The sequence below is a fragment of the Elgaria multicarinata genome, chromosome 3 (assembly GCF_023053635.1).
Source record: "Elgaria multicarinata webbii isolate HBS135686 ecotype San Diego chromosome 3, rElgMul1.1.pri, whole genome shotgun sequence".
NCBI classification, from domain to species: domain Eukaryota; kingdom Metazoa; phylum Chordata; class Lepidosauria; order Squamata; family Anguidae; genus Elgaria; species Elgaria multicarinata.
This window is the reverse complement of record NC_086173.1, coordinates 160,169,874-160,183,755: the sequence shown is the minus strand read 5'-3', so window position 1 is coordinate 160,183,755 and position 13,882 is coordinate 160,169,874. Positions and strand designations below refer to the sequence as shown.

The 13,882-nt window shown below is 43.8% G+C and overlaps 1 protein-coding gene across 1 annotated transcript in view; it reads right to left on the bottom strand.

The window, feature by feature from the left end:
* LOC134396123 (uncharacterized) overlaps window positions 1–13,882 on the bottom strand; it is a 176,166-nt gene that overhangs the window by 24,807 nt on the left and 137,477 nt on the right. The window contains 1 exon segment of the mRNA XM_063122484.1: window positions 5,091–6,909. Coding sequence (XP_062978554.1) covers window positions 5,091–6,909 — 1,819 coding nt within the window.

The following is a 13,882-nucleotide window of genomic DNA, read 5'->3' as shown; positions in this document are numbered from 1 at the left end:
CTTACCTGTAATTCCAGATGCCATTTGACTCCCCACCTTAGCGTTCCAGTCTCCTGTAACGAAAATAACATCTCTTTTTGGTGTATTATCCAGTAGGTGCAGATCCTCATAGAACTGATCTACTTCTGCTTCTTCAGCATCTGTGGTTGGGGCATATATTTGGATCACTGTGATGTTAAATGACTTACCCTGAATTCGAATTGAGATCATTCTATCATTTTTTGGATTGTATCCAAGCACTGCTTTAGCCATTATTAATTATGAAGGCTACTCCATTTCTTCTGTGATCCTCTTGTCCACAGTAGTAGATCTGGTGGTGATCTGATGTGAAGTGGCCCATTCCAGTCCATTTCAGTTCACTGACACTCAATATATCTATATTTAATCTTCACATCTCACCAATAACCACTTCCAATTTGCCCGGGCTCATAGATCTGACATTCCAGGTTCCTATGGTGTGTTGCTCTTTAGAACATCGGGTTAGTTTATCATTAATAGCAATATCCCAAATTTCTTTATACCAATCTTCTATATGATAACCCCCTTGAACCTTCCAATTCCTAGATATCATTAACCTTGCTGCTGTTAACAAATTCGTTATCAATTCTTTTGTCTCTTTACTACAATTTAATTCTCCATATAATGATAACGATGCCACTATAGGTGTCTCTTCAATCTCCATTCCTAAAATTTCTTTTATCTCATTAAACACCATTTTCCATAATTTTTGTACAAATTCACATTCCCACCACATATGTAAATATGCTCCTTTTTTTGACAACCCCTCCAGCAATTTGCTGAATTCAGCTTATTTATTTTATTTAATCTCACCGGGGTTAGATACCACCTCCATACAATCTTATAATAATTTTCTTTTATTCTCACAGACATATTTCTCAACACTCTTTGTTTGCATATTCCTTCCCAGCTCTGTTGCCCTATTTGTTCCTTCAAGTCAGTTTCCCAAACCATCTTGCCAGTACTTCTGTCTCCCCCTTTTCAATTTCTTTTTGAGAAAAGGTGACTACCTGGGAACCACATGTACATTGATGCTGCAACCTTGATGAAACTAAGCGGGGTCTAGGCCTGGTCAGTTTCTCGAACGGGGACTACCTGGGAACCCCGTGTTCATTGATTCCTGCATTGAGCAGGGGGTTGGACTCGATGGTCTTGTAGGCCCCTTCCAACTCTATGATTCTATGAGATGTTACCCAATAAAGGAATTCTGTTTTGCCTGGCTTTCTGCACAGAGAAGGTGGTTCTTTGCATCCCTGGAATTACCTCCTCTCAGTTGCCAGCTAAAAGCATCCCCTTAAGGACTGGACGCAGCTGAGGGAGGCCCAGGTGTTGTAAGAACATAGAACTTTTAAGCCGGCCAAAAGATCTGATCCTGGGCTGTCAGACATGGATTATCGCTGACTCCCAATGGCCAGTCATTGAGTCAAATCACTATGAGTGGGGGATAAAAAGCAGGAAATAACTTTTAAGAATCAAATGGGACTGACACAGCCCTGTGTGGTTTTCACAGCTTGCACGCAGTGCAGCATTACAAGGAACTCATCCACCAACTGAGGGAACGGAAGCAACCTGAAGCAAAGAGAAGCATATTTTAGGAAAGCAATCCTAGTTATTCATACTCACATCCAGGCACCATGTGGGGAGGGGGGTGAGCAGTCCAAGCCCCTGGGCTGGTGGGGGACTATGGAGAGGGTCCCCTTTGCTGGCGGATGTGACGCCTCTCCGCTGTTCTTGTGAACTGGACCAGTTCTGATCCTGGGAGTCTTCTGGGTCCCAACCTAGGCGGCTCCAGAGCGGAGCGCTTCCCTGCGGAGGAGGCTTCCTGGCCTTGCGCTTCCCCTGCCTTTCTCCCAGGTCCAGTGCCAGACTAATTTGCGCCCTAGGCAAGGTGAGCTACTTTCACCACCACCCAATTATTTTTTTTGGCAACTTGCTTGCGACAGCGAGCAAACGGAGACCCCTGCCCCTCCCTCGTGTCGCCCCCATGCTGACGAGCATGAGGGCAACACGAGGCAATGGCACGGGCACCGCCTTCGCTCGCGGGCGCTCTGGGAGAGCGGCTTCCGCGCGCACCGTTCCAAAGCCAACCCCTACCCCCAGCATCTTGGCTTCGAAGACAGCACCCGGCCGGAAGCCGCTCCTGGCTTCGAAGCCAGGACACTGGGGTTGGGAGGGTGGGCAGGCGGCTTTGGAATGGCGAGCCTGGAAGCCGCCCTCTCAGAGCCGCTGTGGGAGAGTGGCTTCCTGGCGTGCAGCGCCAGCCCTGCTTGCTCCTGCCTGGGGTCCTGTGGAATTGTGGTAGGTGAATTGCATGCTGGGAGTTGTAGTAGAGGCAGGGAGGGGAGCTGGGAGGGAGAGGAAGAGGATGGTCGGGAAGATTGGAGCCAGTGTTGGTTGGAGTCTCGGTTTTAGTGTAGGCTGAGAATAAAGTAGCATTTCAGAAGCTGTCTCTGGCATCTCAAGATGCTTGCAATGCAACAGTTCCTCGCATCCCCCCTTCCCCAAGGGCCCTTCCTCATCCCAGGTTTTGGTCGCTCCCTCTGCTGAGTTTCCCCGACGTCGACTCCATCTTCCCTTTCAGCTCAAGCAGCTGCAGGGAGAGGAAGCAACTCACAGAAGAGCCTCTGATCACAACACCCCTGCAGAGGAGGTGGGCATGGTCCCTGGGGTGGAGTTCTCACCCGGGGAAGAAAGACCAGACACCCCACCTCCTCCACCAAAATAAAGACCCAGCTTGTTCTGCCAGGAAGCTGAATGTCAGAGGACAGAGGCTCTTCTCCCTTTGCACAAGATTAACTGAATATTTCAGTATTTCTTATATTACTTCTTCTTCCTCTTCTTCTTCTTCTTCTTCTTCTTCTTCTTATTATTATTATTATTATTATTATTATTATTATTGGGCTACTACCTGGAATGACAGTGTTGAACTACAAATTGGAGATGGCCCTGGGAATTAAAGGTAAGAAATCTACAAAAGAAGCTGCTGAAATGTTCAGCATCTGGAGGAAAGGAAGGCACTTTGGGACTGGACCACTGAAAAGTTGCAAGCAAGAAATCCGTGTTTTGTTTTGACTTCAAAGGACTCATTGGTGCGTTCATTTGTATTGGATATCTGTGACGCGTTTGCATAATGTAATGCTTATTAAAAGCATATTTGTTCAAGTTCTCTCTTTGCAGGTTTTAGACTGATGAAGCCCCGGAGGACTCACATGAGGAAAACTCAGCATATACTGATGGCAACGAAAGGCAACAAAACCCATCTTTTTCATGTTGAGATTCCAGGGGAGCAGAGGCTGGTGGCTCTGGTTCCGGCGGGCCTCTGAATCCATTCTAGGCTTCAGTCCAATATAAAATGAACTAGCTTAAAATTGCAATATAAAAGCTGAAAAATACAACCAAAAAGAAAAAGAGAAAAAAAAAGCCTAGCAGCAATTGAGGGATTTAAAATACAATAAGAGATTTAAGACAACAGAAGTTACATGCATTATCATAGGAATAGTCACAATATGAATCTTTATGTATTTATTTGCCATGTTGGTCTAAAACAAATTCCAGAGTGGTGCAAATAGGAATAAAACAGTAAAAAGAAAGACGATACAAAACAGTAAATTGAATTTTGTTGAATTTAAAACAAACGAACAATATCAACAGTGGCTGGTCAGTTGAGGAAGGCTTCCTGGAAAAGAGTCCTTTTCAGAGGAGGCAGAAGCAGCCTAGTGTTGCCACCTGCCTAACCACAAGGGGCAGGGAGTTCCAAAGGGAAGGGGCCACCACACTGAAGGCTCTTCTCCCGCTGGACTCCAATCGGGACAAAGGTCCACGCAGAGCCACCGGGAGCCGGCCCTCCAATGACCTCAGTCCCAGGGCAGGGTGAGAGGAGAGAAGGCGCTTTCTCATGGATCCCGATCCCAAACTGTTTAGGGCTTTGTACGCTACCCTCTTAAACCAGGGCCTGTACCCGATACAGAGCCAGTACAGTCCCTTCAGCACAGGAGTCACATGCCGAAAAGGAGCAGCCCCAGACAGCTGCTGCGTTCTGCACTGGCTCCAGCGTCCGGAGCAGCCTTAAGGGCAGCCCCAGATGGAGCGCATTGCAGTCATCCAGCCTTGAGGTTCGTAGCGCCTGCACCTCTGTGGCCATGCCATCCCTGTCCCGGACAGGGTGCTTTAGTCAGCTCTTTATCGTTCAATGTGGGCGGTGTGGACGAAACCGAGTCCACTTCTGCTCAAACCTGGAAACCAATTGATCATTTTCCTAATCAGGCAGGAGCATCAGAGAAGGCTTCTGGCTCAGCCCATTCACATATTTCTTGCGGTGATCAGTAGGGTGGGTTTGCCACCCTTCCAGGCATAATTCGCACAACGTTCTCAGGAAGTTGCAAGATGGGGCCAAGAGACGAGGCCTTTGGGGCTACTGATTCCACCGCTTGTAACAAAAAAGAGCAGCTTCGCTTGCACAGACTGCACGCGCCTGTCCAGGAGAAAGGACACCTCTGCGGTGCAGCTCCACCAGTCTCCTGATCGCCCTCCAAGGTCTTTGGGAATCTGGAAATGACCACAGCGCAGGACACCATACGACACACAGAAGGCCAAAATAACTCCTCTGCCCGGCATTAACAGCTCTCATTTCCCAACACACTGGTGGCTCAGTGAAGCTGAGAAGCCCTCAACAGATCTGTTAGGCTGAACGCGGCATGGATATTTGTTTTGAATTCAAGGTCTTTCCTCCTGGGCTTGCTTCTTTTAAAAGAAATGGCTGTCCTCCATTTGAAGATCTTCCTTCTTTCTGGAAACTGCTGGGATTGAAAAAATACTTCCTGTGTCTGTTCCTTGATGTGATTTCAGGTACTTATAACGTTGCAAGTTCTTCCAGTACGCTAAGAAATGCATTTAAAGGATTTCTCCCTATAGTGGATTCTTTGATGCTGTTTAACGTTTCTACGGTGAATGAAGCTCCTCTTGCACTCTAAGCATTTATAAGGTTTCTCACCAGTGTGAATACTTCGATGTCTTCAAAGGTTGTATGGTCATTGAAACACTTTCAGCATTATAAACATTTATGGGCTTCTCGCCTGTGTGGATCTTGTGATGGGTGTTAAGGTTTGAGCTGTACCTGAAACTCTTCCCACACTCTAGGCATTTATAAGGCTTCTCGCCTGTGTGGATCCTGTGATGGGCATCAAGACTTGAGCTCTGACGAAAACTCTTCCCACACTCTAAGCATTTATAAGGCTTCTCACCAGTGTGAATACTTCGATGTCTTCTAAAGGTTGTAGGGTCATTGAAGCTCTTCCCGCACTCTAGGCATTTATAAGGCTTCTCTCCTGTGTGGATCCTGTGATGTTTTTTAACGCTATCTCTAGAACTGAAACTCTTCCCACACTCTAAGCATGTATAGGGCTTCTCTCCTGTGTGGATCCTGTGATGGGCGTCAAGGCTTGAACTCTGACTGAAACTCTTCCCACACTCTAAGCATTTATAAGGCTTCTCTCCTGTGTGGATCCTGTGATGGGTGTCAAGGTGTGAGCTCCGACTGAAACTCTTCCCACACTCTAAGCATTTATAAGGCTTCTCTCCTGTGTGGATCCTGTGATGGGTGTCAAGGCCTGAACTCTGACTGAAACTCTTCCCACACTCGAAGCATTTATAGGGCTTCTCACCAGTGTGGCTCCTGTGGTGATATTTAAGGCTATTTCTATTACTGAAACTCTTCCCACACTCTAGGCATTTATAAGGCTTCTCTCCTGTGTGGATCCTGTGATGATTTTTAAGGCTATTTCTATCATTGAAACTCTTCCCACACACTAAGCATTTATAAGTCTTCTCTCCTGTGTGGATCCTGTGATGGGTGTTAAGATCTGAACTCTGACTGAAACTCTTCCCACACTCTAAGCATTTATAGGGCTTCTCTCTTGTGTGGTTCCTGTGATGTTTTTTAACGCTATCTCTAGAACTGAAACTCTTCCCACACTCTAAGCATGTATAGGGCTTCTCTCCTGTGTGGATCCTGTGATGGGTGTTAAGGTCTGAACTCTGACTGAAACTCTTCCCACACTCTGAGCATTTATAAGGCTTCTCCCCTGTGTGGATCCTGTGATGGGTGTTAAGGTCAGAACTCTGACTGAAATTCTTCCCACACTCTAAGCATTTATAGGGCTTCTCTCCTGTGTGGATCCTGTGATGAGTGTTAAGGGCTGAACTCCGACTGAAACTCTTCCCACACTCTGAGCATTTATAAGGCTTCTCCCCTGTGTGGATCATGTGATGAGTGTTAAGGTTTGAACTCTGACTGAAACTCTTCCCACACTCTGAGCATTTATAAGGCTTTGCCCCTGTGTGGATCCTGTGATGGGTGTTAAGGCTATTTCTATAACTGAAACTCTTCCCACACTCTGAGCATTTATAGAGCTTCTTCCCTGTGTGGATCCTGTGATGTCTTTTAAGGCTATTTCTATAATTGAAACTCTTCCCACACTCTGAGCATTTATAAGGCTTCTCCCCTGTGTGGATCCTGTGATGTCTTTGAAGGCTCTTTCTATAATTGAAACTCTTCCCACATTCTAAGCATTTATAGGGCTTCTCTCCTGTGTGGATCCTGTGATGGGTGTTAAGGTCTGAACTCTGACTGAAACTCTTCCCACATTCTAAGCATTTATAGGGCTTCTCTCCTGTGTGGATCCTGTGATGGGTGTTAAGGTGTGAATTCTGACTGAAACTCTTCCCGCACTCTAAGCATTTATAGGGCTTCTCACCAGTGTGGATCCTGTGATGTCTTTTAAGGCTCTTTCTATAATTGAAACACTTCCCACACTCTAAACATTGATAAGGCTTCTCTCCTGTGTGGATCCTGTGATGGGCATCAAGACTTGAGCTCCGTCTAAAACTCTTCCCGTAGTCCAAGCGTTCATAGGGCTTCATGCCTTTGTGAATTCTTTCATGCAGCCTCCCATCAGCTGAAAGAAGACACCCAAGAGATGGTTATTTCATTTATCAGAGGAGCCAATGATAATCAAGAGAACTGAAAACTAGTGTGGCCCACAAATTCATTTTTTTTATAATGTTTACAGGTGGCCTTTTAGGACATAGTGGCCTGGTCTCCACATCATGCAGCAACTCTGGGTAACCCTGAGCATTCTGGTGTGTTCAAGCCTCATTGCGGATGGAGCAAGAACAAAGCCCTGGTGATGAGTGTGGCTAGTGGGAGGAGGGGAGAGATCCAAGCTGGGAACAGGGAGGCCTTTGGGAAAAGGCAGAAAGAGAGGGAGAGAGACGTTCCTTCTGTTAGCATAACCACCTCCATTTTCTAAAAGAAGCTGCATAGTATCCATTATACACTAGGCGAAATGTCACGTACCAGGGCGTCTTCAAGGGTGTCTTCAGGTCTCTTTCTTATCTAAACATAAACAAGAACCCTGGCTCCAGTTTTATTCCAAGTGCTGTTGTGTCAAAGTTAACTCTCTGTAATTCACTGTCAGGCCAAAGGTATTGTTTACAGAACTGTTTAGCATAATTAGCTATGCCCCAGTGTTATGTTCTGATTGGTTAATGCTGCTACTGGGCCCTGCCCCTTGAAAGCTCAAATACTGTACCATATTCCCTATGTCTTTTGTCTGATTGCTCCCTTTGAAGAGACCAGGCCTTGATTACTAATCAATAAAGCGCTTTTGAACCCTCTGTCACTGGAATGGTGGAGTCGTGCTTAAGGGCTGTTTGGATTTCGTCCTTGGGTGAGAAGAACATTGATCTAACAAATGGTGCCGTGACTCGGATCTACCCCATGTCGGATTCATGCCTGCCAGTGGAATGGAGAGCCTAGATTGAGGAAGCGATCGCCAAGAGAGATTTCTCTTGCCTCTAGTAGGTTGAATCATGCACTGTGCAGACATGGAGACCAAATTGACGGGACCATTCGAGCCAAGGTTACAAAACTGACTCCACCCCGACAGATGGAAGGGAACAGGCAACAACAATTTGCAATCAGATGTGATTAGAAAGGGCGAAGACGGGAGACGGCTATTTGGTGAGTGAAACCTTTAATCCCTAGGACCCTGACACGGGAAATGGAGGGAGTGGGTGTTCACAATTGACCTCAGAAATGGGAAGCTTATAGTCTGTATTGGAAAAGAGTCCCTGAGCCCATTGTTTGTTGTCTTTGGGAAAGCTTTCATTGAAATTGTGAGTTTGAAACTGTAACAGTGTAACAATGAGTTAAAAATGTTTGTGACTGTGAACGGATGTCTTTTTAATGTTAGATTGCCCCCTTGTGGATCTTTTGAACTTGATCCAAAGTTAATTTCAGCTGTGTCATTGGAATCAATTTGCAAACATAGAAATGTAATTAAGTAAATGTACCTCTCAAAGGATCGCCCTTTAGTGTTGGAATGTGAATTACAGAAAAGTTGGTGTTGTGTTAAAGTGAAAGAAAAAAGAATTGTCAGTTTGTGTTTTCCACCCGGCCCAAGTGAAAGAAATTTAATGTTTTTGTTTCCCTCCTACGGATCCCCCTTCGCCTCCTCCTCCCTAGTGTTTGTTGCTTCTCCTATGCTTAGCAGCTACAGATAAGCAGAAAGAATGTCCAGTGAAAGTAGTCCAAAGATTTTGAAGACTTTGTGTATTTTGTCTTTCACAAACCTCAGATAATTAGAAAATGTAGAACCCTTCACGGAAGAAATGTCTTCCATAGCTTTGAAGATTCACTGCCTGAGTTAAAAAGCTCAAGAAAATGTATAAAGTGGAGAGGAGAGAGAGAGAGAGAGAGAGAGAAGGCTGTGCAGAAGAGATAGTTTGAAAGACTTTTAAAAAGGTTGTTTTGGTTGTTTTGAAAAGATGTTGAAGTGAAGTTGAAAAAGGAAAGTGTTTGAAGGTTAGTGTACGTGGCATGGTTTTTGACCGGAAGGAAAAGGAGGGTGAAAGAGCCCTGCCTTGAAAAAGTTAGTGAATGGACAATCTTGCGCCCTTTGCTGACGAAAATTGGAAATACTGAATTGCTATATTTTTGTGTGTGTTTTGAATGTTGTGTTCTGAAAATTGCCCAGTGGCTCTTTTTTTTGGGCAGAGATATTCTAACTAAGTTGTAGGCCCAAATTTCCTTTGGCCTAATAGAACTTTCGAAATGCTTTGAGCCCTGAGCCTGAGCCCTAAATGCAACTACAACTGAAGCCTAAAAGCACCCCTGTGTTCTTGCATTAGTATCCTTTGAAATTAGAAGTCAGAAGAAGAATACAGCTATTGCTTTTTAAAAATGGACTTGTGAAATGATTAAAGCAATTAAAAACTCCAGCTTGCATTACTGTGTTTGCACTACCAGCCTCAAGTGTGCTGTGCCAAAAACGTGGCACAGACCAGTGGAGTACAGTAGAAGAAGCTGACACCTGAACCCTGCCTGCCAGTCCAGATATGAGATCAACCTCCTCGTGGACCCAAGGCTCGCCTCATTGAATCCTGCCACGTTGATACCTGAACTACAAAGAAGAAGTTCCAGAGCATGAATGCCTTGAAGTCTTGCAACTTGGCACCAAACCTCGCCCAGACCTATATGATGACCTCGAGTTGTTTACTGATGGATCCAGCTACAATTGTACAACAAGCAGCTGAACTCGTAGTATGCACAGAAGCCCTGATGCTTGTTTCAGGCAAAAGACTATATTTACAGATTCAAAATATCACATGGACAGATTTGGAAAGAAAGAAGATTTGTGACTGCCCATGGAGCAGTGACCCATGGAGAATTAACAGTTGATCTGTTAGAAGCCCTGATGTTGCCAAAAGAATTGGCTAATTTGTCTACAAACAAGCTGCCATGATTGGAGCTAGCCCATTTCTCAGTATTTGAATCCACCTTATGAAAAAGAAGACTTGGAATTAGCACAATAACTCAAGTTTTCAAGAACCCAGAAAGATGGGATTTGTTACCCCTGATGTGCCAAGAATCATCATGACCTCCCTGTTTAAAGATCAGGTGTTTAAAGACCTCACAAGATGGGCATTGATCAGCCTCTTCAATGACTGAAAGACTTTTTGAGAACCATGATCAATAAATGCTCAGTGAATTGTTTTTACTGGCCTCATTTGTAAATGCATCAAAAGAAAAGCCCCTGCAGACATGGACTTGTTATCCTTTTTTTAAAGAATCCAGATTGACTTTGTTGAAATGTAAAAGTTTTTTTGAACACCTACTTGTTTTTGTTCAGGTTTTCTTGCCTGAAACCATAGAATCAGATCTAAAAAGCTATTTTACTTCTTAGGTAGTGTAGAATATGGCACTTTTGTCCTAAAATTAGGCTGGCATCTCATGAAGATTCCAGTTGGGTAGGCAGATAGAGTTAATAGGGCCCTGAAACAAACCCTAGCAAAAATTAAATTAGAAATTTCCTTGAAATGGGTGGATGTATTTCCTATTGCATTGTTAAAGTCAGAAAAGGTCTTAAATTGTTTCATTTTGAACTAATGTTTGGCTTTTCCCCTCAGTTTTTAGTGGGAGAACAAGAAAAAAATTAAATAGGAATTGGGGAATGTTTTATTCCAAGAATATGTAATTGCCCTGTAGTTTTCTCTTTTTCAGCTCCATCGTTATGCTTCATCATCAGAGATTGTTCCAGCCTGCCTGTTTAAAAGTAGGACCCCAGAAGTGAAAAAGTCCTTACTGCATTGTACTTGTAAGTCATTCTGCTGTGAAATTATTAGAGACAGATAAATGGACACATTGTTCTAAAATAAAGCCTCCCCTGGCCCCGCGTGCCAGAAGGACACAGGCAAAGCAAAGGTCATCTGCCTTCTGGTGCACCGGAAGCCACCAGCAACACAGGCGAAGAAACCAGCACGGAGCAACCTAAGTACTCAGCCCAACATTTAAAGGACACTAAAGTTAAATTTGATAAGTAAAACTAATGAGCTTACATGTGTGTGAAGATTGTGTAGCTGTAATTTTGATAATTCTTACTTTAGTAGTTCCAAGTGTTTCTTTAATTGCCATAGCAAATGTTTTTAAGAAAGGATTTGTGCCTTTTACCACTCATAAGTGACTTGGCTTCGTTCCACAATTGCCAAATGTTCTTTGCAAACGCTTATCTTCCTGCCTTGCAAAAGCTTGTGATCACCACACAAGCCAAAATATAAGATAATTAAAGGTTCAGAATTGTGTACACATATTATGATTCTACCCAAGGACTTTTAGAGCATAGATTAGTTGTAAATGAAAGTTAACAAAGAATCATAGAATAGCAGAATTGGAAGGGGCCTACAAGGCCATCGAGTCCAACCCCCTGCTCATTGCAGGAATCCACCCTAAAGCATCCCTGACAGTTGGTTGTCCAGCTGCCTCTTGAAGGCCTCTGGTGTGGGAGACCCCACAACCTCCCTAGGTAACTGATTCCACTGTCGCACTGCTCTAACAGTTAGGAAGTATTTCCTGATGTCCAGCCGGAATCTGGCTTCTTTTAACTTGAGCCCGTTATTCCGTGTCTTGCATTCTGAGAAGAGATCCTGGCCCTCCTCTGTGTGACAACCTTTTAAGTATTCGAAGAGTGCTATCATGTCTTCCCCCAATCTTCTCTTCTCCAGGCTAAACATGCCCAGTTCTTTCAGTCTCTCTTCATAGGGCTTTGTTTCTAGACCTCTGATCATCCTCGTTGCCCTCTTCTGAACACACTCCAGCTTGTCTGCGTCCTTCTTGAATTGTGGAGTCCAGAACTGGACACAATACTTTAGGTGAGGCCTAACCAGGGCTGAATAGAGAGGAACCAGTACCTCACGTGATTTGGAAGCTATACTTCTATTAATGCAGCCCAAAATAGCATTTGCCTTTCTTGCAGCCATATTGCACTATTGGCTCATATTCAGCTTGTGATCTACAACAATTCCAAGGTCTTTCTCGTTTGTAGTATTGCTGAGCCAAGTGTCCCCCATCTTGTAACTGTGCATTTGGTTTCTATTCCCTAAATGTAGAACTTGGCATTTATCCCTATTAAATTTCATTCTGTTGTTTTCAGCCCAGCGCTCCAGCCTATCAAGATCACTTTGAAGTTTGTTTCTGTCTTCCAGAGTATTAGCTATCCTACCCAATTTTGTGTCATCTGCAAATTTGATCAGCGTTCCCTATACCTCCTCGTCCAAATCATTAATAAAAATGTTGAAGAGCACTAGGACTGAGCCCTGCGGCACCCCACTCGTTGCCTCTCCCCAGTTTGAGAAGGTTCCATTGATAAGTACTCATTATTATTATTATTATTATTATTATTATTTATTTATATAGCACCATCAATGTACATGGTGCTGTACAGATAACACAGTAAATAGCAAGACCCTGCCGCATAGGCTTACAATCTAATAAGTTGTAGTAAACAATAAAGAGGGAAGGAGAATGCAAACAGGCACAGGGAAGTGTAAACAGGCACCGGGTAGGGTGAAGCTAACAGTATAAAGTCAGAACAAATTCAATATTTGAAGGCTATAGGGAAAAGAAAAGTTTTTAGCTGAGTTTTAAAAGCAGTGATTTGAGTCCGATTCTGTAGCCAACTGTGGATCCACCTAATAGTTGTTCCATCTAGCCCATTTTTAGCTAGTTTGTTAATCAGAATGTCATGTGGTACTTTGTCAAAAGCTTTGCTGAAGTCAAATACTGAATACTGCTGAATGCTGAATACTGTGACGTCCACAGTATTCCCACAGTCCACAAGGGAGGTTATCCTATCAAAAAAAAAAAAATGAGATCAAATTAGTCTGACAGGATTTGTTCCTGACAAATCCATGTTGGCTTCTAGTAATCACTGCATTGATTTCAAGGTGTTTACAGATTGACTTCTTTATAATCTGCTCCAGAATTTTCCCAGGGATGGATGTCAGACTGACTGGTCTGTAGTTCCCAGGTTCCTCCTTTTTGCCCTTTCTGAAGTTAGGGACAACATTAGCCCTCCTCCAGTCGTCCGGCACCTCACCTGTCTTCCATGATTTTGCAAAGATAATAGACAAGGGTTCTGAGAGTTCTTCTGCTAGCTCCTTCATTACTCTTAGATACAGTTCATCGGGCCCTGGAGATTTAAACTCATTCAAGGAAATTAGGTGTTCTTTGACCATTTCTTTATCAATCTCAAACTGCAATCCTGCCCCCTCAACTTCTGCTTCACTTTTTCCAGGGGGGGGTCATAGACCCGCTTTTAGGAGAAGACCGAGGCAAAGTAGGAATTGAGCACTTCAGCCTTTTCTTTATCGTCTGTTATCAATTTGCCTTCCTCATTAAGCAGTTGAACCACCCACTGATGATCTATTTAGATGGCTCACTAGTTAGTTATCCAATATGGAGTAGTTAAAAGAGGGATTTCTTGCATTGTATTTTGTTCCATTGTAATGATTTTGTTTATCCTTGCTTTTTGCCTTCCCTGTATTTTGTCTTTTGTGAAAAATCTTGCAAAATCTGTAATCCACCAGCAAATGTATTTGCATTGTGAAGCCTTAGCCACAGATGATCTAAAAGAAGCTAGCAAGCTTAAGTTTTGTATTGCTTTAAGGGGGGAAACGTTAGCATAACCACCTCCATTTTCTAAAAGAAGCTGTATAGTATCCATTATACACCAGGCGAAATGTCACGTACCAGGGCGTCTTCAAGGGTGTCTTCATGTCTCTTTCTTATCTAAACATAAACAAGAACCCTGGCTCCAGTTTTATTCCAAGTGCTGTTGTGTCAAAGTTAACTCTCTGTAATTCACTGTCAGGCCAAAGGTATTGTTTACAGAACTGTTTAGCATAATTAGCTATGCCCCAGTGTTATGTTCTGATTGGTTAATCCTGCAACTGGGCCCTGCCCCTTGAAAGCTCAAATACTGTACCATATTCCCTATGTCTTTTGTCTGATTGCTCCCTTTGAAGAGAC